This window comes from Scomber japonicus, chromosome 13 (genome assembly GCF_027409825.1).
Source record: "Scomber japonicus isolate fScoJap1 chromosome 13, fScoJap1.pri, whole genome shotgun sequence".
Classification (NCBI taxonomy): Eukaryota; Metazoa; Chordata; class Actinopteri; order Scombriformes; family Scombridae; genus Scomber; species Scomber japonicus.
Genome location: NC_070590.1, coordinates 19,084,843 through 19,112,131, shown reverse-complemented (window position 1 = coordinate 19,112,131; position 27,289 = coordinate 19,084,843). Strand labels below are relative to the sequence as shown.

Here is a 27,289-nt window from a genome sequence, read left to right as displayed (position 1 = left end):
CCTCTATTTGAAAATATAATGCTCGTGAATCCCATTACGAGGCAATCTAAATACTAACAAGTTTTATCTCCTGAAGTGTGTCATTCATGTTTTCCTGCTTCCTTAATGTTCTGTATGTCGGTGCGCTTGTCAAACGACCTTTGTCTACCCTCAGCTCCTAGCGTCATTCAGCTACTCATTGCCCTCTGAAACACTTTCCCTCTCATCACTGCTGACTGCTAGCACCACCCATTAATCTTGTGGTCTCAGCAGTGTAACACAGATATATAAATCACTGTGTCTCTCCACAGCTGTACTGTCAGGCCACACCAGGCCATGGCAGGACAGGCTAAGTTAGGCTATGAACTCCAGCATTGACCTCTCCAACATGTGTGGTGTATGTTTGATGGGGAACCAATCTAACTACATCATCCAACAGTACATTTTTAGTTGAAGACGATGTTCTTTATTTATAGCCTCATGATAGTCAACCATACCGGCCGACGAAGCGGTGTTTGGTGTCCAAATAACTGCGGGATACCGCTGACTAGTCGAGATGTCAGGCGTGTTTCGACAGGTTGAAATGTCGAATCAGGTCTCTGCTTATGGATCTACGCTGACCTGGAACTCAACACTCCAAACAGGACATCCGATGGCAGAGCAACGGTGTCAGGCACATGGCAGCTGAGGAGCGTCCTGGGCCGGTCTGATCACTCTGTCTGACATTCCTGAGATGACGAGGGAATAACTCAGAGCTCAGAATGAAATTTCCAAAACTCTTGACCTGTCAGATGGGTGAATGTGACTCACAAAGAGAGACAGCTCAGATGGTTGGTGTTTTTAGCACTTTCACTTAAGACTGACTGGAGCATGGTTGATGTTGTGTACTCTCACTCTTTATCTCAGTTAGTCAAGCAACAGTCATTCAGTTAGTCATATTGTGATGCAGTCACTTAAAACTGTGATTGTTTTTCCAATTTGCTGTTTTATGCAGCCTAGATGACATTAATACTGTAGAATGAAATGTCCAATGCAACTGCAATTTAAAATGTCAAATCTTCACAGAATGCAGCTTCCTTAATGTAAATATTTATGCCAGTTCTCTGTTTCCTGCCACTGTAAATGTTTTTTTTGAACTATGGCTGCTGATAAGACAAAATTAGCTCTTTTGAGACATCAATTTGAGTTTCCTAGGAACTTGTGCAGAGTATTTAAGAGATTTTAGTCCCTAATTAAGCCCAACATAGCCTGTTGCTACAATTTGTAGTGCAGCTGTCCCCTGAGGTCAGATATGTGACTGAATGGCCAGAGATGCTCAGGAATGCTTTTCCTGGCAACTCCACTCAGTTGCAAATTGTGTGCATTTATGTGTGTGCGGCATGACTGTGTGTTATTAGTGTGTACCAAGGGGATTGAAAGAGATCCTTGTTTGGGTGAGAGGGTGGTTTGGGTCTTAGAGAATATAGGCTTGGTGTGTGTGTGTGTGTGTGTGTGTGTGTGTGTGTGTGTGTGTGTGTGTGTGTGTGTGTGTGTGTGTGTGTGTGTGTGTGTGTGAGAGAGAGAGAGAGAGAGAGAGAGAGAGTCCTGTGGAGGGGGGAAACCGCCTCTCACATCTGGCTCGCCTTGTCAGACGTCCAGCCTCACATGCAGAAGTTATGTTGAAACGTTTCTGCACCTTCGCCCTACAAACGACTTGTAGATGAGTCTGGCAGAGGGCTGAGGATAGCAGAGATGCTGGACGAAGAGACACCAGTATATACTCAGTAAATCCTGCGAACGGGACCTGATCCGCCTCCGCTGGTGCAGGAAGGTGACGCAGCGCTAGAGGAGCTGAATACCAGGTGAAGTGGTGACGACCATTGCAGCAGCCAGACGCAGCCGGGGCGCACTTTAAGCTGAGCCAGCGGCGTTTCACAAGGGTTTGAGGAATAACGGGTGTTAACGGAGCGCTGGTTTCAGTCCGGGAATATGTGTCCGGCTGCACCGCAATGACAGCCCAGCGAAAGTCTGCCAAGCTACAGCTGCGGCGGTCGATCAGCGAGCAGCTGCGGGACTCCACGGCCAAGGCTTGGGATCTGCTGTGGAGGAATGTCCGGGAGAGACGGCTGGCAGGTCAGAGAGCCAAAACCGGTGGAAGTGAAACTTATGTTCATATGCGGAGTACAATTTGTTCTCATTTTGATTGACACAAGTCTGTCAAATAGATCCATACTGTGACAACAGAGTGAGTAGTGAACCGTTATCTAAAGGCACCCTTGGTATTTTTTAAAAATTAAACAGACGAGCTGAAAATAGATTTCTGACTACATGGATGAATGTAGCCTATGTGTTGTCCCGGAGGTCATAATTTGCGCGCATTTGTATTCAGACTGTTGTCATTGAAACAACTGAATCATATTTGGATATAGAAGACAAAAGTTTATATTACTGCATACTCTCTGTGTTATGCCAGTATTGTCATGCGCAGCGCGCTCTCTGATATTTTGGGAAGGTCATTGTCAAATTTAGTGCTCAAAACAGCACAGGCATGTGCTGTGGACAGGAGTCCAGCCGGGCTTTCACATGCCAATCGTTGAGCTTGTTGTTCTTGTCTGGAGAATGCTTTAGCCTATCTTTCTTATTTTCAGAGAATCATTTGGATGTATTTGTTCGCATTTTAGATTTTATACCTGTCAGCATGAAGTCAAATATTCTATGTACGCGCCAATGCACCAAGTTTTGGGGGGTCAGTCGGTTTGCTCTATATTTACAGTGTGGCCTGGATGCGCAGAGTTTTAGGTGTCTTGCTCTCTCAACTGTGCGTCAGAGAGGGGGGAGAAGGACAGAAAGTGAGGGCGAGAGATGCAGAGAGCTGCAGCTGTCTCCTCGGTTTAATGTAATTACTGAGATGTGCGCCTCTTAAGCAAATTAAACGATGAACATTCCCACATTCACAGCACCACAATCCACCACAGGCCACGATATTGGTCAAAGCCGTAGTGCCTGCCAGGCGCATTCAAGTGCATAGCAGTGACTGATTGCATGTAGGGCCGGCATAAAGGTACTCAGGTGGTGTTAATTATCATTTTTCAGTATTGCATGATGGGTAATTAACTGTGTGGAATAGTGATGCTTTGTACACAATCAATAGGAGAATGACACTAGTCAGTGATAGTGAAATGGGGCGTTAGGGAACACCTGCTGCCCCAGTAATCCTCTTCTCACCCCTTCATCCTGTCCTCTAGCCATGGCCCAAAACCCCCCTCACCCCTCCTCCCTCACCCCTCACCCCACTGCTTAACCCATCAGCTCACAAGGCGCACAGTTCACATCTGTCTGGATCAGATTTGGAGATGGGGGCAATCCTTAAAATGTGCACATCTGGTCTTACCGTTATGCTGGTATTCAGCAGTGCATTTTCCACTCAATGAATTAGTCAGAGGAAGGGAATATAGCACAGGGAAGTCCATGTTGAGAGCTGGTAAAGTGTTCTTAAATTTAAAACATTATAGTTTATTATTTTATTTATCAGGGATGTTGCCATGTGTACAACAGAAAAACTGTAAATGGGTCAGGGTTTGCTTACAAGGTTAATTTCATTTTAATGTTCCTGCAACACCTTTAAATCAAATACCATAGCATAACGTGCAACTTAAAAATAAGCACATACACAGATATATAATAGTGTGCACAGGAGAAAAGTGCACGAAGCAGAGCACACCAATGTATCAAATAATTAGTTGTCAGATGCAATGCAAATATCACAGATTAAGAAATGTTTTGGAGTCAGAGATGAAATAAAAAACAAAAAACGTATTTGCCCTGTGATCATAAGAAAAGTACAGATCAGAGTCGCTAGGATGAGTGCTGAAACTGACTGGATTTCAAAGGAATGTTTATTGTGTTTATGATTCCGTTCAATCATCTGTATGTTTGTGTGCGTGTGTGAAAACTGAGAACACATAATAGCACCTGGGTTTAGTTGTAATCCCACAGATTTTTAGGTTAGCGGTGGGGGTCGGATCTCCCCTTGCGTGTGGGATTTGTGGGTCTTAATTCCTTCGGTGTGAGTCTTGGTTTGTGTGTGGAGGTGTTTTAAAAAAAAATGTGTTTAATTTTAGAAAACATGGCTACGTATAAATGAATGTACACAGATGTAAACCTTTATACTGAATAAGCTGTTTCCAACTATTCTCAATGTATATGTGATCGGTTTGTCACTTCATTCAACCGTTCATAATGAAAATACTCAGCTAGCTGTGACTAAAACCTAATGATTGCGGTAGGTTGGTTAGTTGAATTGTGGGGCTTAAGTTCGGAACTGGGTGTCTCAGGGCTTACTGCTGAAAGTGAATTTTTTGTTGGTGGCCCTGAATACATTTGAAGACAAAACAAATCATCAGCCTGTGAATTAATAGATTATCTCAAAGCTGCATAAACAAATTCAGGTGGAATCTTTGGTTCAATCCTTGAGCAACATTTCAAAAAGGTACATTTTCTTATGTTTTACCCAAGAAAATCTTCTTCATAGGCAAGTCTTCTTTTAGACTTACAGCTCTAGAACATGCAAGATGCTACTGCATGTTTTATTCTACTGTTAATTGAAGGAACAATACACACATGCCAACATGTCAGTTTTCTATTTGATTTAAATTTTTTATTGCTACATTTTTAGTTTACTATGCTCACAGTCACATTTCTAATCATTTTATATTTTTTGAGTCCATGTGCAGCTTCACATGTTAAGATGTCCTTGATTGTACCTGAGTCTACACTGTTGGTTAAAGATGAGGTGACTGAGCTTTGACAGCCACAGCCCTGGAGCTTGGAAATGCACTGACTGATTCAATTAAAATAATTTAAATTACTTAAAACCTCAGGCGCTGTTTATGCATGATCATTACAGAAATCATTACTAAATGGATTTTTTTAATATCTTTGTAAGCTGGATATCAATAACCAACATCCTTTGCATTTAGGACACACATTAAATTAAAAACATCAGAAGGTATCACAGGGTACAGCTGATTGTGGTTGTGTCACCATCACCTGTATATTTTAATAATCTTGACTGTCACACACCTGTAGTTGAGTTTTCAGTCTCTTTAGTTTGCCTGTTTGATTTCTACCCAGTCTGTAACTGAGACAGAGCAATGCATATTATATTACCGACCATTTACTACAGCCCTTTCCTGTGCCAATCCATTTACACACATCTATTTAGCTCACTCTCACGTAACTGTGTCTGCCAGCCTGCTGGGCCCAACATCAGTCATAAAGTTTGCACTGGTTAATGTTTTGAATGTGTTTTTTTTAAGGAAGTTGGACTGATATACGGAACAGACTAGCATGAAAACATGAAAAGCCATCAAAGTTAATTTGTACTTCCCCTTGAGCATTGAGAAACCTCCTTTTCTCCCAGATTGCCTCAAGAGGGCAGTCTAATCAAATCAAATTACAGATTTAATATTTCACAACTTCACAACTGATTCAGCTTGAGTTTGGACATGTGGTGAATGCACATTTCTAGGATTTCACACTGTTCAGTCACCTTTCTGACTAAAAAGCTGCCATATTGCCCCTCTACTCTGAGATTAGGAGTGTGTGTGTGTACTGTATGTGTGTGTGTGTGTGAGAGAGAAAGACTGCTGACCTGAAATTTACTTTGCTATGACCTACTTTTCACGTGCACCCCATCCCACTCTTACCCCCCTGCCTATTACTGTACCTCCCCAAAAATTAATTTAAATGACCCTGTATCCTTTAGTCTTGGCCAATCACTACTCTGCCAAACTAGGTCAAAGTATGAACTTCACTCCTCTGTCCTCCTCTTGCTGCATTCCATACATTTATCTGCTAACTCGGTTACTGTATGGCAACATTCAGTCACACATTTCAGACAACACAGGTTTTTGTTTTTTTTGGAAATATTGCTATCTTTGTCCAAGGAAGGACTGTGGATGGTGTACATGTGCTGGATCAGTTATGTTAAATGTCAAATGGTTTGATGGTTTGGATTTATAGAGCATGTCTCAATGGCATACAGTCCTACACAGCATTAGTAACAACAGCTTTGCTCCTACATACATTCCTCAGCACACACTCACACACCCACACACTCTATTGTTCTGCCCTTTCTCATTTAGCATTAGGATATGGCCATTGGGAAAGTGTTTTTTCCCCAGGAATATCCCCTCTCTGATCACATCTCCTATCCTAGATATGCCCTTCATACACATATGTACACACTCGCACATATGCCCGAGGCATGTACCAAAGTCAGTCTTTGGCACAGGGCAGTGTTCCCTTAGGTCTCCGGCCATTGGCTCCCGGTCATGTGACCAAAGGAAATTCCTTGTGGAAGCAAAAGTTTGAGAGTCTTCCTCCCATCTCAGCTGAGAGCTCAGCATGTTTGGGTGTGTGGGGAGAACATGGTCTTTCAGCTGAGTCAGGTGGTGTGATGAAGCTTGTGAGTTTGTTCGTCTGTGATGAGTTGAAGGGAGGAGGTGGGTGGGTGTGGAGCAGATTCGTGCTTCCAGTGAGGGCATGTTAGAGGCAGGAATTCAGAAGGAGTGCTCACACAACAACTCATCAGGGCAAGACTGAGAAAGGCTTGCAGGGTAGGTAGGATTAGATTGTGAAATCATGGATGCTATGGACAACAGCACGACTGTTACAGATGTGGACGCTGCAGTAAGAGCGGACAGTGTGGCTGCAGCAGAAAGTGCAGACAGATCAGATCCTCCATGGAGGGAGGAGACAGTAAACAACAATCTGAACAATGCGGACGATCCAATAGAAGCTACCAAAGATGAGGACGTTATTGTTGGTGGTGTTATAAGAGACTGCAGAAGTCTCACTATTGCTGATAGTGTGGACAATGTAGAGAATGCTGACACAGTCGACAACGTGGCCAGTGCTGATCCCACAGACAGTCGGAGTATAGAAATCGATGACAGTATGGATCAAAGCACCAGAGTTGACAGTAACGACTGCGAAAGCGACAATGACACCACCAGTGAGAGTTCCTGTCTGGAGGTTATGACACCTGACGGACAGGAGTATTACCTGAGGCTGGGCGACACTCCTCGACGGCGGTCTGCCCTGCGCCTCTCGCGCATCATTGCCCGCCAGCTGCTGCTCCGGAGGGTGGCACAAGGTAGAAACGCAGAGATTTATGACAAAGTTTGAATGTGTCCATCATTTATGGTTAGAATTTCAGTGTTGTTAGATTTGTGTCTGCAAGGAAAATATATTTAGTTAGTTTTACAATGTCTGTGGCCTGATCACATCTTACCTGAAGAGCTGGATGTTCTCTTAAGAAATGTTTGTATATGTCAATTTAATTAGAATTTTATCCTCCAGATTTGCCATTTTTACAAGAGGGAGGTGGATTGCTACTTGATTTTTGAAATTTGCATAGAGCAAGTTTCCATTAAGATTTCTTTTCCCTTGTAAATGAACCCAAGACTCTTCTCATCTGTTTGTCCATTCAGAGGTAGAAGAGCACTGTGTTCATATTTAAACAGTGTAACCTTTGATAAAGAGAGATTCTGATCGCAGCCTTTTCATGTGAGATACTGTCTTCCTCACTGAGAAAATTTCCAATGTTTGACCTATCCCATAGATGTATTGCACAACACCTAAAATCAACAGACACAACGTCTAGAAGTAGTCAGTCAATCTGTTGTTTTATCATGCTTTTTAAGTATGCTTTATTGGCAAGCACTCACACACTACATATTGCCAATCCTCCCACTCTCTGGCTTTATTCAGTCAGACATATGGAGCCACTTCTCCTGCAAAAATGTCTTTCATAAATCTGAAAGAAGTCATAACAAACCCTAAAGGACTGTTGTGTTATTGTTTTTGTCTATGTCCTCCCTGCCCGACTTGTCAGCTTTGTATTCCATGGTAACTTCCTCAACTTCCTGTCACATGACTTGTGTTTCCCGGGGAGTAAACGTGTAAAGCATACGTTTCCAGATCAGTAGCTACTTTCAGTGTGTTGAGTTTATTTATTGATTTTTAAAAAAATGTCTTGTTTAATCAATTCATATTTTAGTCTCTGGTATCGCAGAAAGTTGAGGCAAAATGCTCATCACAGTTTTTCAGAGCTCAAGATGATGTCTTTAGATTTCTTATTTTGTCCAAGCAACAGTCCAGAATGGTATGTTTGCTAGAAACAAATGATAGATGCCAATTAGTGTTCTATTAATCGACTAATTGTTTAATTGACTAATTGTTTTGGCTCTAATTCAGATGTTTTCTAGATGCAATTTAAGTACATGTACAACAGATCAGAAAATGTGTGTGTGTGTGTGTTGTTTGTATTTGCTCAGATTGACTGTGACACATTATGGTATGTTGGAGGAGTCGTGTCAGGTCTTGTGTATGGTGTTTTCTTTTTCCCCTGGCTAATAAATCAGTGCCTTCGAGCCAAATCATGTATGAAAAATTATACTGTTTATGTAGGGAAGACAGCGAGTGAGCAAGAGATGACAGCTGTAACAGGGCAGGAATGTAGGTGGAGAAGCAAGTTTCTGCCTGCAGGTTGCGGATAATGGTATGACTTATCAAACTTTTATTCCATCTCTCATGTCGTAATAGACCCCCCCCCCCCCCCCCCCCCCCTTGTCCCTCACACATACACACGCACACACCCCACACACACACATTCCAGTTCTCAGCAGCTGGTCTACTCTGACACAGACCTAAATAAGATAGAACTCAGTGACCTAAACAAACTTGTATCTGATACTAAAAGCAATAGTTTTTGATTCATATCTCAAATTAAACAACCTCCCATCATTTATATTTATGTATGCACATGGCCTACATACCAATGGGTGGCATTTTAAAGCAACTATTGCTAATATTTTTATGTTAACATGACTATATGTATTTCTACTACATAGTGTTGCACTGTATGCTTGCTGCTCAGCACCAAACTGCAGACAGACACAGCCAGTGAGTAGATGGCAGGGCTGGGTATTGTTTGAGGTTTTTAGTGAAAAAATGGCAGTGACATCACCTATTAAACAAGTCCTGATTTCTGATTGTGCTGTTGATGAACATTATTCTCTCATCATTCTCTCTGTATAATTTCTTGTTTTCATTTGTGTTTGTGTATAAACTTCGAAAATAGTATACTAAGGTAATTAGATAGTGTGCTATAAATACAGTTAGTATATAAGATGGAATTAGGACACGAGTCTTGTCAGAAGATGTTTCACCACCAGCCACCAGAACAGTTTTAATGCTGCTTGGCATAGATCAGCAAAGACACATACCCCTCTTCACAAAGATATTCCATAATTTGGTGATTTGATGATGGTGGTGGAGAGTGCTTATCTAACTCTGTCCAAAATTTCCAGTGATTTCAGGCATTTCAAAAGTTTTCAGTTGATTTAAAATCTGGTGACTGTGAAGACCACAGCACATGATCTGCCTCATCTTCATACTCATCAAACCATTCAGTGACCCAAAGTTCCTTGTATGAAAGCATCATTTGTTATGTTTCTCCACTCACTTATTCAGTTACTCCAATCTGTATTTTCTTTCAAACATTCAATGGAATCTGTTTCTCGAGCAGCTCTCTCTGAATGTATCTGTTAAACTAAATCCTCACTCTTTATCACTCACCACTACTGACTCAGTCCAAGACAAGTACTAAACTAGCTCTATTCAGCCAGCCTCAGCCAAATAAATAAGTTGTGAATAATAAGGGAGGAGATTAAACGTGGCACCTTTCATCTCCTCCCTGTAACCATAGCCTGAAGCCCTGTAATAATTGGACATACTTTTAAATGCACTGCTGCAACACATTGCTTTAACACCCTCTGTTGGGGAAAAGGTGGCATAACCAAGCACATCACCTTCAGTCTTCTTGCCACATCCTATGTTTCACAGTCTTCACAGCCATTGGTTTTCACACTCTGATCTAATTGATTACCACTTATCATAGGTCCTGTGCATTTAATAGTGATCACCTGCTAACTTACAGCAGTCCTGACATTTCCCTCATACTGTTTAACATCTGCTGTCTTCAGTCAGTGATGCAGAGGCGACTCTTTGCCTCAACCTGCACTCATTTCATGCCATTGTTGATTCTGTTTTACAGTGCATTCCTGAAGGCTCGACATCATCACGTATGAACCATACAGGATAGGACAGACATAAGCGTCTTTAACGTCCGTCCCTCCCTTCCTTCCTCCCTCTCTCCCATCACTCCTCCTCTGCCTTCTTCACTACTTTTTTTTCTTTTTGACCTTTAAACATGACGGACTAAGTGCTTTAGCTTATGTGGGAATATGGCAGCTTTCCAGGCATCCTGTGTGTGTGTGTGTGTGTGTGTGTGTGTGTGTGTGTGTGTGTGTGTGTGAGAGAGAGAGAGAGAGATTGTGTAGCCTTGTATAAGGACTTTTACTGCTCAGCTCATGCCTATTCAGCCTTTACAAACTGTGATTTTTTTTCGCTCTTCTGCCAGTTATCAGAGTTTATCTCTTCAATTGAATTTAAATAAACAGCATTTAAATGTCTAAAATGAGCCCAGACCTCTCTAGTTCTACAATCTGTTACTTCTCATTATCCATTAGTGTGCCTTCGTCTTTCTTACAATTATCCCAGCTGAGTACCACTGACATATTAAGTGCAGGAACTTCCTGTTGCTGTTCTTGGCTCACATGCCACTCTGGACGCATGGGAAATCCAGGGCAGGAAATGATGTCATTCTAGGCACTTCAGAGTCTTTGAGATCTAGTAATAGGCAGACATAACACTAAGAAAAGGCTGTCAGAAATTCAAGGTTATTGTCCTCTTGCTTAGGAAAGAGCCATTAGATGAAACGGGGGAAATGAAAGGTAGAAGAAAGAAAGGCAAATTCTCAGGAGGAAAGCTGTGAAGACATCGGAGTGCTTGTGTTATTTGTATTATGTAATATAGCTGCCACCCTTGTTATATAAGGAATTACCTTCCAGCCCCTTTGTCCAACACACGGATGCCCATATTCACAAACCCACACTCAGTCTGACACACACACACACACACACACACACACACACACACACACACACACACACACACACACACACACATACTCAAACATACTCAAACACATACCATCTGTCTACCTTCCCTGCTGTTGTTCTAGTGGCTTGCTGCCTCTTGTCATATATTCTACACAGCAGGAATGCAGGGACAAGCAATAGACTGAAGGAATAGCACGGTAGGCAGCTTGGATTAGCTCTGTCTGACTGTTTGCATTTGAGTGTTTTGTGGCCCACTAATAACATATTTGTGTACTAATTAATCTCTTGATTAAATTCTGCACAGATGAATACCAGTGCTTTGTTCCCACACTGACAGGAGCTTTGTCACCACTTTGGCACCTTTGTTCACAAACACAAAAGACATGTAGCCAATTACACAGGCACAAACACTGGTGAAGCACACCATTTTATGCTTTTCTAAACAAACTTTATGAGGACAACAATAGCTTTGTAACTATTGATTACTTTTGAATGCAACAAGTAGAAAAGTCAGCATAAATACAATGTGTAACTTGAGCGTTTTGGGGTCCTATGTAGAATTAGGTTTAGATGAAACAGGTGGGGTATTATTATTTGCTGTTTATTTACCAGTGATTATGTACAATACATTAATTGTACCAGATACTGTAAAAAGCTAATTTTCACATGTAGTCATAGAGGCAAGTTGTGATGCACAAGTTTTCAAGAAAAAGATAACAGTTGTAGTAAATTAAAACATTTGAGGCATCAGTATTTGAATGGGGGGGGGAAACAGGACAAAAATCAGAAACCCACAGAGGTATACAGTACGTCCCATGTACTAAATTTTATATTTTTTATGCAACAGACGTCATCACATTTAGTGTGAAGTCAAGTCTATTTTGATTGTGGAGAAGCTAAAAAACACAACTGAACATCTGTACAGACTTAGAGCAGCGTTAACCAAATATATTTTAGCATTTAAAAAAAGAACTATATATTAAACTGTTGCTCCCTTTACAAAAACCTGCTGTAACTGTACACTTTAAACCACCATCCTTGCATTAAATTGTAACATCTTATGGTATAATAAACCTAACAAATTTGACAAGGCTGAAAGGATATGACTGGTGATATTTTTTATTGTTGTTGCTGTCAATGAACTCAATGAAAAGAGCGAAATCAACAATGTGTTTCTGAATACATTTTCCTTTCCCCAGCCCATTAACTGTTTATGAAATATTTTTTTAAATGGCTCATGAATATTTTGTTTCTTTTTTTAAAAGGCTTAGTAATTCCTAAAACAGCTGGGCACTCTACTTTTTTTATTATTATAGTTTTTTAGCAAATGTTAGGCTATTCAAAAAGGAATAAATACTGTATTTGCGGGTGACTATTGTATGCTTGTGAGTATTTATGGCAGGGATATGGTGAATGTGGTGTCAACTCCAAATGGACTAAAGTGCTTGTGTAGAGAAAGATGTCAAACGCTGCAACCTTGTGTCATTAATATGTTTTTAATAGTCTTTGGACAATAATGAAGCTCTATGGCACAGAGGAGGCCTTCCACAGACACATACACAGATAATTGGTTTTGAAGGATTTTACATGGTTAGTTTTGGTTTTGATAATAGGAAAATGTAGAATATAACCTTGTACGTGTTTTTTTTTAAAAAGAGTCTATAATCTTTCAAATCTCACATTCAGTAAATAAGCAGCTGGTGTGGTATGTCTTCCTCCCTGTGGTTTTCCCACAGGGTCTGTCCATCTCGGCTGCCCTCCCCACCCCAGCTGTCTGCCTGTCTCATCCTTTTTGCGTTCTCTGACTCACTGGGGGCAACATCTGGACTGCGCTAAATGTCTGTGCTGATGTGTGTAATGCATGTGTGTACACACTGCACTTTCACACACATTGTTCTGCGCTGCAGCATTGCACAGAGGCCGAGGTCAGAGTCTCCTTGCTAGCTTTTCCAGTAGGTTCAGCTGACATGTGAAGTTAGCGTCCACCAGTCGTCAGTCTGTGACCTCAGGGGCCAGCTTCAACTGGATTTTGTAGGAGCAAAGTGGAAGAGTAGATGAGGACGTTTCAGTGAAAGAAGCAAAGCGGACAGATTGGTAAAGGAAAGTGCTCGAGGGAGTATTTTTGTTTTGAAGGAGGTTGTGAGGGAATAAGACATGGTTGAGAGCAAGAAAGAAGCAAAAAGAAACATTTAAAGTTGAACTTGAAGACAAAGGGAAGGAAATGAAGGGCAGATGTGTATAAAGAGGGAATGAGCAAGAAACTAAAGTAAGAGTGAGGAGACGAAAGTTCAGCATATGACAGGGAGAGCTATAAAAATAGAGATATTGTATGTGGATCCTAACAAAGTAGAAAGTGTGAGAGAGGAGATTGAGGAGAAAATTAAAGGGAAGAGAAAACCTGCATGAGGCAGGCTGGAAGAGGGAGGCAGAGTTGTAAACATAAGGGTTGGAAAGGCAGCAAGGAAGGAATCGCTTGATGGAAATTTGGATAGTAGCGGATGGATTTGGAATGGGATGGAGAGGAAATGTCACTCTGAGCAAAGATATAGAAGCATGCCATCACCTGGACCATGAGGGCGTCAAGTAAGTTTTCAGTTCTCTGCATTTCTTCAGATTTCTTGCCCACCAGAGCGGGAGCAATGGTGAAATGCCGCTCGCTGGAATTTCTCTGTCTTCCAAGTCTATTTTCAGTAGATTTTTCACGATCTACCCTCGTGTTTCTTCATGTGTGATTTAGAGACAGGAGTTATGCTGAGAATGTTGGGAGAGGGATGTAATTGCTGGATTGCGGTGAAAGGATCATTTCCTCTGACCGTTCTCATCTCTGATGGTGAGGACGGAGGCTTTTTATTGCACTGCTGGAACTTTGTCCCCTGTGTTTCTGTGGTGCCTCTGCTGTTGACTGCCAGCAGATCTAAATAAATGAAAGGGACAAGTGAATGTGAATGAGTGGGATTTTGAAAGAAGTGATAAGGGCAGCGACTGCAGAATGTAGGGCAATGCAGGAATGAAGTTGTTGTTAGTGTGTTTTTTTCCCGATGACAATGACATAGAGTATCGTAGTATATTTTATGACTGTGTTTATTGATTGTAATATCTGTGGGTGTTGGACTGTTGGTTGGACAAAGCAAACAATATGAAGACTATGAAGACTATGAATATAAAGATCTTGGGTTCTTAGAAGTTATGACGAGCATTTTTCACTATTTTTACTATTACTGAAATTTACTGACATTTACATATCATTAATTGGGAAAAACAGTCGGCAAGTTAATTATACAATAAAAAAAACAATTTAAAAAATCACAGCCCTAGAAGTTAATAGTATTTTGAACTTAAAATATTTATTTATTCATTTCTTCACTTCTTATTTTGCTCTGTAAGAGACTTTACATTCTCAGTTCTCCATAATTACCGCTTTAGGAGTGGTCTTACTTTCTTCCCACCTCTGCTGCACTGTTTTTTTGGATTGTTTATGTTTGTATATATAAATGTGTCTCATTGTTTATCTTTTAAGTTGGCGTACTTTTGAATCTGCAAGCTAATAGATACTTTTTTTTTTTTTTTTTTAAACTTGTGGGATCGTTGGCACCAAGATCATGCAAATTTCCTTGTCAGCACAAAACTCTGCAGAGTGGTTTAATCAGTGTGTGCTCATAAAGAAAATGCACCCACACACACACATACACACACAAGGAGTTTAGCAGTGTGAGCAATACACATGCTAGCGGAAAAAAGTAGTAAAACAAAATGCCTGTAAAGCGTCTCGTGGTGCTGGCAGCAGCACCTAATGGGGTGTGGTGCCATGTGTAAGACCTGTAAGCCATTTATGCATTAAAAGCTGACATCTAACTGCTGGTATTTTATATATGAATGCATATTATCTGAAAGTACAGGATATATAAAGGGAGTAAAGTGTTTCCTTTGTCCTCTCAAGATAACGTACGTCCTGCACTGGCTCACTTCCAGCTTCCAATCCCATCATTCCAGTGAATTCCCAGAGGAAATTTTTATTCTCTGAGATGTTCCTCCCCCCGATGCTAAAAATGCTGGGATAGGAATACCAGATAAATATAATGTTGTGCTCTTTATTTCTGTCTTCAGCTTTTTTTTTTTCTACGTTCATCTTATATATTTTTAGAGAAGAAATAGTTAAGCCTCTACATAAAGTTTGCGGAAATGGAAAATACATCATTCCACTGCAATTCTGAGAGGGATATTCAATCATGTAGGGACTTTCCTCCCTAAAAATGATGAGCTATCATATGATGGTTTTGGACACAGATGCTTTTTATGATAACATAAAATCCAAAATCTGAGAGAAAAAAAATCAGTATGATCAGTATGTTTATGTGTGCCTCTACTGTTTCTTTTGCTTTGCAGAGATTGAGGCTAAGGAGGCTTGTGATTGGCTCCGAGCAGCGGGATTTCCACAGTATGCCCAGCTCTATGAAGGTCACACACACACACACACACACACACACACACACACACACGTCTCACACATATATACACAGACGCACAGACACATGCAAAATCAGAGTAGCCAGCATTTATCCAGCTGTGTTGTTTCATACAAAGCCTTGCCCCTTCAAAAATCTTTGCTCACTCCATCTTCTGAATTTCTTTCTCTCCCACTCCCTTTTTTATTTTTTCCATCATCTATGTTTCTCTCTCTCTCTTTCCGCCATCCCTCCATCTCTATATCCCCGTCTTCTGGGCCGCTGCGTTCTATTTCCAGGCCTCAGTTCCTGTCCAGAGGGAGGGGTCATGGGAAAGGCCTTGTTATCACTACTGGGACTCTCACAGCTTCTCTGTCTCTCTTCTTTTTTCCACCTTTCGTCCTCAACTCATCCGCCACTCTTCTTCCAGTCATCCCACTGTCAAAGTGTGCATTTTCTTTGTATCTTTCCTTCTCTTTTGCTTACATCCTTCATGCCTTTCCACCTTTCTTTGTCACTCATTCATGTGATGATCATTGAGTCTCATACAGCTGAGGCACAAACAGGAAATGGCCCCCGTAATCTAAGAAGCAGTTCTTAAAATCCTGTAGTCCTTCTTTAGCAGCACACACACAAACACACTGCGCTTCTCTGACAAATGTTTGAGCTCCAGTAATGTGGGGTTATGGATGCCGGCCTCTTGGACTCTGTGGCTGCTCCCGGCACACATGATGCCTGCAGACTGCCACCCCACACAGAGAATCACTAAAATACATGGCTTGAGTCATTCTGGCATTGGCATTGTGTTGAATCCAAGTTATTTCAGGGTTTGAAAATGTGTGTGTGTGCTCTGTCAACTTTAAATGCAGTTGACAGGTGTTAACTGTCGTAGCTGCAGTTGTGCCATACTTCATCAACGGTTAAAAAACTGCTGTCTCCTGTCAGTCATTAACTAACAAAACTCTCTTTCTCCCTTCTTTCCTCTCTCTCCCTCTCTCTCTCTTACAGACTCCCAGTTTCCTATTGATATTTCCTCAGTGAAAAGGGACCACGACTTCTTGGATCGGGATCTGGTGGAGCCCTTATGTCGGTATGGATACCTACACACACACAAACGTGTTAATTGTACATTTAACACCAGTAAAATCACACATTCCTCCTCTCTTCCTCAACGTTCTGCTCCCTGACTTTTCCCTTTGGCCTGGTGCTGACCGCTAATCATTAGATGTCTGACCCCGACTCATAATGAACACCCCATCCCTGTCTCCCCCTCAGACACCCAGGCTTTGATCTGGTCACCTCCCCTCTGCCACACTCTGATCTCCCATTCAAAGAGCAGAGACCCTCAGGGGGGCAAAACAGGGGTGGGGGGCTGAGGGTAATGGGGAAGGAGTGAGGGGAGGCTAGCAAAGTCTACCAGATGGCTTTGAGTGTGTGTTTTTAAGCCCCCTCGCGCACCTTGGCTATGATCTTTCTTTCACATCTCTTATTCTCTTCTCATTGAAGCTTTCCCTGCTTGCGCCAGCATACTTACCCACATGCTTTCCTGCTTTTCCTCTCTTCTCTGTTGACCCCCCGCCTCTCAAATGTCTATGGGAGAGGAGGGTGTGGTAATTATAATGTTAGTAATTTCTGACAGCTTTATTATGAGAGAAAACACATTAGACCCCTGAGATCGGTCTCAGGAGCTGCAAAACACACTCGTATTGACCTCTCTCTTGTTCGTAGCATTACTATAAATCTGTATAAATGCACATTCAACCAGGACGAGCTGTTTGGACCATCCTGCAGCAGAAATACAGGGTGTCTAGGCTCATACATTGGCTCCCTCTGTATACGTTCCCAACTTGAATGTTTACTTTCAGCAAGAAAGAAGACGGTTGATATGACAGTTTGCAACTTCCTATTGGTATTTTTATTTCTAGTTTATATGTAGCAACAAGCAATTTGTTGTATAAGAGGACAGAGAAAGTAAACAGTGTACAAAGGGGGATTTCCTACTGTGATATTAGAGGCTGAAATTTTTCAAATGACAGAGGTCACAAGCCCCAAAACATGTTTTTAATGATCCCATCTTGAAAGGCACAAAGACAGACACCACCCTCTTAACTAGCCTCTGTTCACATACCCTGATTTGCTGTGGCAGGGGGCGAGTGGGTGGGAGAGATGGGTGGAAGACTGAAGACTTTTTTGGTGAGGAGGTTGCTCCCAGTGCTCTTGAGGATGGAAGAGAAAGGGGTGGGGGATGAGGATGGATGACAGATAAAGGGAGGAGGGCGGGAAGTGGAGGGGAGGAGTAGTGTGTATTTTGGGGGAGATGGACTCATCAAGAGTGAGTATCAGTCCCACCAGGACTAATTCCAGAGAAGGAGAGGGAGGAGAATAAGGGGAGAACAAGGGGGAGAAAGGTGGTGTGGTAGAAAGGAATAGGAAGAGGAGATCAAAGAGGAAAATGAAGATGTGAGGCATGTCAGAGAGTGAATGATCAGACAAAGAAGGAGAGATGGCAGTGGTAGTGAGGAGTGAGAGATAATACAGTGAAAGTGACATATCCAATATTTCAGCTCTGCAATGTTTGACTGACTGTGTGTTTGTGTGTATTTTAGACGTCTAAACACTCTGAACAAGTGCGCCTCCATGAAGCTGGATGTCAGCCAGCCCAAGAAGAAAGTAAGACAGTTATTATTTATACTGTAGGCCATCACCATCTTAACTGTGTTGTTGTTTTGCTGGTAAAAAAAAAACGATTTGATTATCATAATGTGTCATAAATTCATTTTTCTTCTTTGCGGAGGACTACACAGTTTCATTTCTGCTCATTGTGTAGCTGATTAGGTATTTGTCTCTGACAACGTACATCTGAAAATGTGATGTTGTGTTCCTGCAATTTATGTTATTTAGACTGTGTTCACATTTTATTGCATTTGCATTTGGTACAGTTGCTTTAAAGCTAATGAGAATTACATTTATGTCATTTAAACTGGATCAAACAAATGCAGTCAGACTTACTATAAGATCTTTGTCTGCTCTAGTAGCAGAAGCCAAACAAAACCAATTTACCCAGCTTGTCTGTTGGCCATGTCACAGTCATTTCCGCCCTCATGGTGCAGCATTTGTAATTATGGCATATGATAAAATCCAGCTGTGACTTCAGCTAATGCTCATATTTATATATTTCTGTGTGGGCTCTTTGAGAGCTCCAGAGAGGTTAAAACCTCCAAGCACAGTGAAGTGCACCATAACGTGCTGTCAGTCAGCAGAGTACATTTTGTTTACCTCACAAGTAGTGCTCATGATGAAGGATGAATCCAATATATGTTATTCCATGTGACAATGTGCTTACTGCTCTTGATTTATTTGTAGTAAATCCTAAATGGATTAGTTATAGAAAATAATTATTCATTATTTTTTTTGCCTCAGGGTGATGACTCTGATGAAGATGACCCGTTGGCTATCAGTAAACGGTGGACTTTCGAGTGGAGTAGCCGACGTTGGTCTCGTCTACAAGACTTCCTGTTGGATAACACCGATGAAAGCAGCCCAACAGGTCAGGGGGAGGGTCTGCACAGCACGGTGAGCAGTGAGAGTGTGCTGACAGATCTGAGCGAGCAAGAGATCACGGAAATCTCCTCCCTCCACAGTGAGGACTCCGCCTCTGCCATGCCTGACTCTATATCTATGGCATCCCTCTCTGCTTCCTACCAACCACCCAGGGACCTTCCACACTACAACTCCCTGCCAATCAAGAGCAGCCGTCATGGGCAAGGACGCAGTAAAGCCAAAGAGTTTTTGCGTCGAATGGAAGCAATGCGCACTTGGGGGCCATCGACAAGGCGGAAAAGTTCAAATCGCAGGCCGCCGCTGGTCATCAGTGGACCAGTGTTGCAGGGGGAGGAGCCTCAGGCGCTGCAGATGCTCCAGTGTACTCCCATCAGCCAATTAGAACACAGCCCTAAACACAGCCACCAAATCCATGATGACATGCCCACTTTCGGCCTTAGTGACGATTGTAAAGATCAAGCCATGGTGAGTGTAAGTCCCCCAAGTGAGACAGTGGTGCCAATTGTGAAGGAGCATGTGTGTACAAAACCTCGGACTGCCAGCAAGAGAAGCAGCATGTACCTGGAGGATATGGAGTTGCCTTCTCAGGGTAAGAGGACTGAAGGACAGAGCCAGTTTGGCAGAAGCCAGTTTCACTCATATGAAAACCTCCTCATACACATCCCCAAAGACCATAAGCCAGGCACCTTTCCAAAAGCTCTCTCCATTGAGAGCTTGGCACCTTCCCCTGGCGACAGGAACAATGGTCCAGAGACACAGTCCCAAACTTCTCCATCCAACAATGGCTTGGGTGGGCCCTGGTCTGGTAAACCTCTGTCTAAGCCGCCCTGTCCGGGAGCTCCACGGGGCAGCAGGGTGAGTGTTTATGACAACGTGCCGGGCTCCCACCTGTACGCTAGCACGGGAGACCTGCTGGACCTGGAGAAAGAGGACAATCTGTTCCCTCATCTAGATGACATCATCCAGCACGTCAGCGGTTTGCAACAGATAGTGGACCACTGGAGCCGCAGTGTGCTACCCGAGGGTGAGACAGGGGAGGGGGAGGAGGAAGGGGAGGGCAGGACCACCCCTAGTGAGGGCGAGAGAGATGGAGTCTCGTTGAATGACACTGATTCCACAGGGACCAGTCGTGAGAGGCGAGATTCCGGAGTTGGGGCGTCGCTGACAAGACCACGGTGAGTAACTGTTCAGGCATTTAAAGGATAATTCTGGTTTATTATGACTTAAGTCTTATTTTTGTAGTTTTGGCCCTAATTTCTATTCAGAATGATAACATTGTAGTCAACCTAGTACCTAGTGAAATCTGGGAACAAAAAGCACTGTATACAAGCCAGTTCAGCAAGATTATCTAAACTACATTATTTAGAGTTAAAACCAAAAGTGAGGACATCCACATTGTCAGTAGTAATTCTACCTTATCATTGGCCTGATAAAGCTTTTGCATTGACTGAATCACTCTGTGCCTCTCGTTACTTATTGTTAATGTCTTCCCATCCCAGTCTGCGATGGCCCAGTTTTAGGACATCTGATCATCTCAACCAGCCAGCATCTTCACTGCAGATCAGTAGCCAATCAGCAGGCCAACTCAGCCTGCTGCAGAAGTTCTCTTTGCTCCGCCTCACTGCCATCATGGAGAAATACTCAATGTCCAACAAACATGGCTGGACATGGTTGGTATACACGCATGCATACACACACACAAGAGTAGAATGTGAACAGTCTGTTATGTAAAGTGCCACTAGAAGTCTTCGAGCGTGTATGTCTCTCATCTTCTCTACAACGTGGCTCATATTTCATGACTTGATTCATAATTCAGGGATTATACAAGATGTGATGTCAGTGTCTGAAGCCATTTTGTAAGATTCTGTATCAGACTAGTCTCACTTTTGTTCATTTTGAATGAGCAATCTGTGTATTGTATTCCAATTGCCATATTTTTTCTATCTTCCATCCCCAAAAGGAAGATACGCTCCATATATGTGTCAGGTTTTGCTGTATCCTCTATGGATATGGACATGATTTTTTCTGCTGTATTTCCTCTGTTCAACCTCTCTGCAGCTTAATCTGTCTGAGCTGAAAACTGCACAATCAACACCTTCACAACATGGTTTAAAAGCCGCATACACATCCACCTCATTTATTACACTACACTGGTAGTTGCAACAACAGGGTTCATTCGTGCTGCCAGTGGTCAAAAATTGGCATTCACATTCTTAGCTGCACATCACAAGCCACGAGTCGCCATGACCCACACACACAGACACATCCTTGTGTTGCTAACGACCAGTCCTGTTTATTTTTATTATGCCCGAGAGGGAAACTTTGTTGACCCTGCATCTACATAAAGAGAAAGATAATGAAAGCATGGACCGCTCTTTCTCTCAAGCACTTCCTTAATAGTTTTCTGTCGCTTCCAGGTCTGTACCCAAGTTTATGAAGCGCATGAAGGTCCCAGACTACAAAGAGAAGAGTGTATTTGGTGTTCCACTCATCGTCCATGTCCAGCGCTGTGGTTTTCCTCTCCCTCTGTGTTTACAGCAGGCCCTCAGCCACCTCAGAACACAATGTCTGGACCAGGTTAGAGAGAAAAACAGCTTTCATAAGACTGAATTAGAGTCTAATGTAGTGCTTATGTCAGTTGTTTTATTTCAAATATGGACATAATACAAACACCTACCTTGTTTTCATTCCCCTATCTCATCTGTAATATCTTTCTCGATCTGCTTTCTCTGATTCTTGTTTCTGTCTTTGTTTAATTTGTTTTTTTTCTCTCAGGTGGGGTTGTTCCGCAAATCCGGTGTGAAGTCACGTATTCAGGCTTTGAGACAACAGTGTGAGCTGTCCCCTGACACTGTAAGCTATGAGGACCAGTCAGCTTACGACGTGGCTGATATGGTCAAACAGTTCTTCAGAGACTTGCCTGAACCTCTGCTAACTAGCAAACTGGGGGAAACCTTCCTGCATATATATCAGTGTAAGTTATCTCACAGCTAACAATCTGGTGTGTACCATGTACTGAAAGACACAGCAAAGGTGATCTGGCCCAAATTATGTGATTGTAAATAGTGAACGTTGCACACAGTTAAAATGAGTGAATGAACTAAAATCTTTTCATCAGTAATAAATGTTTGATGTTTTGTTGTTTTCCTTTTGATGTATGACACACCAATATTTGTAATTGTATTCAAAAATGCAACTGAGTGTGTTTTGATCAGTTCTGGACCTGATTAGCCAAAACTAACAGAAACTATGTTCTGATATAAATGCCTCACTTCTGCTTTTTACTTTAGACGTCCCAAAGGAGCAGAGGTTGCAGGCCGTCAGAGCGGCTATTTTGTTAATGCCAGATGAAAACAGGGAGGTTCTGCAGACGTTGCTCTTCTTCTTGCGCGACGTCACTTCCTTGGTGGAGGAGAACCAGATGACGCCAATGAACCTGGCTGTTTGTCTGGGACCTTCACTGTTCCACCTCAGTATACTGAAGAATGAGACGCTGTCACCAAGGTGCAAATATGACCTCATTAACACGCTAATGAACATTCCAACCTGCAGGGACTGGATTAATAATGCAATGTGTTTGATTAATGTGGGAAAAATTGCTTTTGAAATGAAATAAATTATTACATGGGGCCCGAAACTTTGTATCCTGATTACATGATTCGGGATTTAATTATTTATATCATTTATGTTTCAATTTATATATTTCATGCATTCATAGATGAAGGAGAATAATTATTAATAAAGAAGAAAACAGCTCTTTGCATTTCACAGAAGCAGAATGATGATGTTGAAATTTGCTACCATAAAATCTCCTATGAACGCATATGGAAACTGTTTATGATAGAAGTTGCTTTTACCTTAACTATTATTTAGTGCATTTTCTCTCCCTCCGTGTAAATGCTCACATGATTCATGTTCTCTATTCCTCAAGGTCAATCCAGAGGAAGTACACTACTGGCCGCCCCGATCAGAAAGACCTGAATGAGAACCAGGCCGCCACCCAGGGCCTGGCACACATGATCACTGAGTGCCACCGTCTCTTCCAGGTCAGGATTGATGATTTACGACAATATTTGATTATTTTTATGTTGAATACAGCATGTGATAGGTTTACCGCTATTTCTAGGATTGTTTTCATAACAACAAAAATTATGACTGGCTGACAGGAGTTGTACAACTGTTGACAAAGAAATATTATGCAATCTTGTTTTTATATATAAAATGAACAGATAAAATGAGTAACTATGTGACAACTCCTGCTAAGTTGTTATTATCCAAGGCCATGTTATAATTGTGTATAATGAGCTCATTTCTAAAACTGTATGTCATCATTACATTCACGCTGCTGTCAGTGAAAACCCTTTCAAGCACTTAGGAAAACAGGCTTGATTACTGTGCATTTTCAGTCTAATGTGGTTTGAGGAGTTTAGTTGGATCTTTTTAACCCACCAAAAATCGTTTAATTCTTCTTTCAAAACATGAAAATCACCAATGCTGGAGTTAGATGGACAGTGGGTTATTTTTTGCAAGAGTTAGTGCCACATATTTTATTACTATGCCATTTTACTCTTGAACAAATTTGAGTTCAAATGCAGTATTTCAGATGGAGAAAGGACAACACAGCCATATCAGGCTTTTAAGCTTGGTAGTTTTAGGCCTGAGCTGATGTGGTGTTATGTGACTTGATGCACGTCCTCCGGCTGTTCCCCAGATCCCAGAGGAGATGTTGACCCAGTCTCGCAACTCTTACATGGAGGCTGAGCTGCTAGTGCCTCCACTGGACGAGCTGTGCAAAGCTCACGAGGAGGAAGTGGATGAGGACGAGGAAGAGGAGGACGAAGAAGGATCCTATCATGCACACTTAGAGAGGCTGGTCCAGAACCTGCTGAAAGAGGCCAAAGATAAGAGCAAAGGCTGGGTGTCTCGCTCAACTACTGACCATACAGAACTGGCATTTAAAAAGGTATGTTTGTATTAATTAGGTGAACAGTTATCCTCTCTCTTTGTGGGGTCATGTTGGTTGTGGGATTTCTGGAATATTGTAGTAATTGTAGTAATTTTCAGTACAGAAAGAAAGAAAGGAATTCAGGGAATTTCAAGGTCTTTATAAATGTTTTACACTGGTAACTAAATTATTATACAACTTATTCAATACATAGTTTGTATTACACAGTTATTTTCAGTGCTTACCATCTTCACACTGAGGCACGAAAAAACAGACAGTTTAAATCTGGAGGTTTAGGTCTAGCGTTGATTAAAGGGAAAATTCTATTTTTTACAGACTTTTCTCTGCATGTAAACCCAAATACACACAAATGAGTTCAGTTGTTCAGGGGTTCAAATTTATTTTCTCCCTTTTACACACCGTCACAATTATCTAACATTCATGATGTGTTTGTGTGCAAGGTGGGAGATGGTAATCCTCTAAGGCGGTGGCGAGTGTGTGTGGAGGTGTCAGCAACTCCCAATGATGTGCTGCAGCGGCTGCTGAGAGAGCGCCCCCTGTGGCAAGTCGAACTACAGCAGGAGAAGGTTCTGGAGACGCTGGATAAACAAACAGATGTGTATCATTACTCCTGCCACAACATTGCACCTCAACCCAGCTGTGACTACGTGGTACTAAGGTCAGGAGAAGTGACTTTAAAAATTTCCAAATTTGCATGTTTTGGAAGTTATTATTTTATTAAATTATGCAGTATTGAACAGTGCATCTCAGGTACTGTGAGGAATCAGTAAAATTTCAAAATACTCAGCTATAGTTACAAAATGTTTTTTTTAAGTCTCTCTTTTTCTATTAAAAACAACTTGCTCACATTTCTAAAATATCATACACTATAAAAAGGTTACCTAACAATATCTCATATTCCCATATCAAATGCATCACCTCACCCACAGTTTTTTGCTTTTTGTACCACCGTCTCTTCAGATCATGGCGCACAGACATGTGTAAAGGCTCCTGCGCGCTGGTGGGTGTGTCTGTTGAGCATGACGACAGCCCACGCATGGGTGCAGTGAGGGGGGTCGTGCTGGAGTCACAGTACCTCCTTGAGCCCTGTGGGACAGAGAAGACCAGGCTCACACATATCTCCAGAGTGGACCTCAGGTGTGGGTGGTTTTCAAGTGTTCTCACAGTCAAGATATTAATCAACATTGCAATAGTTAATGTGTGTTATTTGCTATTCTTGTTGCAGGGGAAAATCTCCAGAATGGTACAACAAGGCATTTGGTCACCTGTGTATTAATAAAGCCCAGAGGATCCGTGCCTCTTTTCTGCCGCTAGACCAGACTAGCATTGAGGCCAAGATATGAACATTAGGAATCAAGCTTTATCTTGGGTGACACTGCCAAAGTAGCTGGGCCTGAGAACTAGTGACCTAGCTGGGGAATGATCCAGGCAGTGGACTTAAGAAACAGACTTTGATCTAGGTGTCTTTTTACGCTGCTGTGCCACACTGGGCTTTACTGTTCCATGCTGTACTGAGTTACAATAATTCACACACAGAGAAAGGAAGGGAAGAGTGATTTTTGTTATATATTTCAGTAACAGCACACGAATGAGAATGACTTCTGCATCGGCAACAAAGCACATTTGTTTCCACTTCCCAACGTATAACAACTAATTTGATAATAACATAATTGGTTCATAATGTGTGTTATCAGAAGGATGAACTTGCGTAAACTGAGTATTGTTTCAGTATTTATTGTTTTAGGTCATTCATCCAAATCCTCATCTGAATTAATCCAACATATTGCATATAACAATAACAATATTACCTAATAAAACAGCCAGCACCAGCAGAGATGGTTGCTATAGTGCTTCATTTTATATCATCCCTATCACCTCTACCTGAAGTTTACACATAGCAATAACTGATTTTGTTATATGTATGTTCAAAAACAGCAGAAAATGTATTTACTCTAAAAGTAGGATACCCATATTTGTATTGAATAGGAATCTATGTGAACTCCAACTATGGCCTGCCAGTGGAATATACTGAACTCATTTGATTGAAACTCTGCATTTGTGCATTTTTTCTTATCAGATGTATAATTCAATAGACATGAAAAAAGCAGGACACATTCACCCATCTCTTGCTTTTATTATAGTTAATCAGAAATGACATCTTATGTCTGTAATAGCCACAATTTGTAATTAATTAATCTATATATGAACTACTACATCAGCCTTTTATACCCCTTCTACAAAGCTAGTAGCCTATACTAATATATCCCCATTAGTAAAATGCACTTAATTATGATACAACCCACTACAGATGATAATTTCCTGTGCTGTAAAATATCTCTGCCAATGACCAGGATCAGTTCAAGATGGGTACATGTCAGCGTTACATTGTGAAAAGTGCACTAGTTCAGGAAGAACAAGTACATGAGGGATTTGGATCACAGAGAGGAAAACACTCATCGGGTCCATGTATTGTGTTGGATATCACTGTTGATTTAGTTCTCTGTCACTATTTTCAGTGTTAATCTTATCAAAATGAAATGTTACTTTAAGGTTATTGTCATTATATCTCTGTATATGGTATCATTGTTGCTGTCATGCTCTACAATGTCTAAGACATGTGACCATTTCACTGCTTCTGGGAAGCATGCTCGAAATTGTGCGTGTGTGTGTGCGTGTGTGTGTGTATCTGCATTTTAGATATACGTACAGCCTGTATTGTAAATATACTGTGCCAGCAGATCAAACATCATAGCTTTTCAGGATCTTCCTATCATATTGATATGCTGAAATGTGAACTTTTCACCCACTTACTAAAGCAATAGCAATCTAAAGCTTGCTCTAGCACTGCCTTGGCTTCTGTTTTGTTTCGGCTGTAGGCAGCGTTGCTATGGTGTTGCTATGATACAATATCTCTACAGTGCCACCCAAATCCTGCATGGATGCTGTTTGCTGGGGAACAGTGTGGCGTGTATGTGTATGTGTGTGTGTGTGTGTGTGTGTGTGTGTGTGTGTGTTTGAATATTTGTGTATGAGAGCGACAAAAAGACAGAGTGAGTGAGCTCTCTGCTGTGTGGGGAGAGGCTCCAAACCTAGCTGAGTAGCTGATTCATGCTTGGTTATTTCTGACAAAGTGACAGAAAACAGAATTGTTGTTTCTAAACAAGAGAATTAAAAAAATAAAGAAATCAACAAAAGCATTGTCTTCTATTTGTCTGAAGTTGAACTGTTTTCAATATTACCATGCACAATGTCATGACAGCCACACTAAATACCCAAATATCTACTAAATGATGTTTTCTATTGCTACTGTTGCTGTTCTTGTGTCCATTGAG

The 27,289-nt window shown here is 41.7% G+C and overlaps 1 protein-coding gene across 1 annotated transcript; it reads left to right on the top strand.

Annotated features, from left to right (window-relative positions):
• Window positions 1-1,969: 1,969 nt before the first annotated feature.
• stard13a (StAR-related lipid transfer (START) domain containing 13a) lies at window positions 1,970-26,968 on the top strand. The gene is made up of 14 exons (XM_053331680.1): window positions 1,970-2,091; window positions 15,372-15,443; window positions 16,439-16,520; window positions 18,037-18,100; window positions 18,851-20,166; window positions 20,491-20,661; window positions 21,409-21,568; window positions 21,767-21,965; window positions 22,282-22,495; window positions 22,923-23,037; window positions 23,703-23,954; window positions 24,398-24,615; window positions 24,918-25,094; window positions 25,183-26,968. Exons 4-14 carry the CDS (start codon window positions 18,068-18,070, stop codon window positions 25,298-25,300), a joined length of 2,973 nt encoding a protein of 990 aa, XP_053187655.1. The 5' UTR covers window positions 1,970-2,091; window positions 15,372-15,443; window positions 16,439-16,520; window positions 18,037-18,067; the 3' UTR covers window positions 25,301-26,968.
• The last annotated feature ends 321 nt before the right edge of the window (window positions 26,969-27,289 follow it).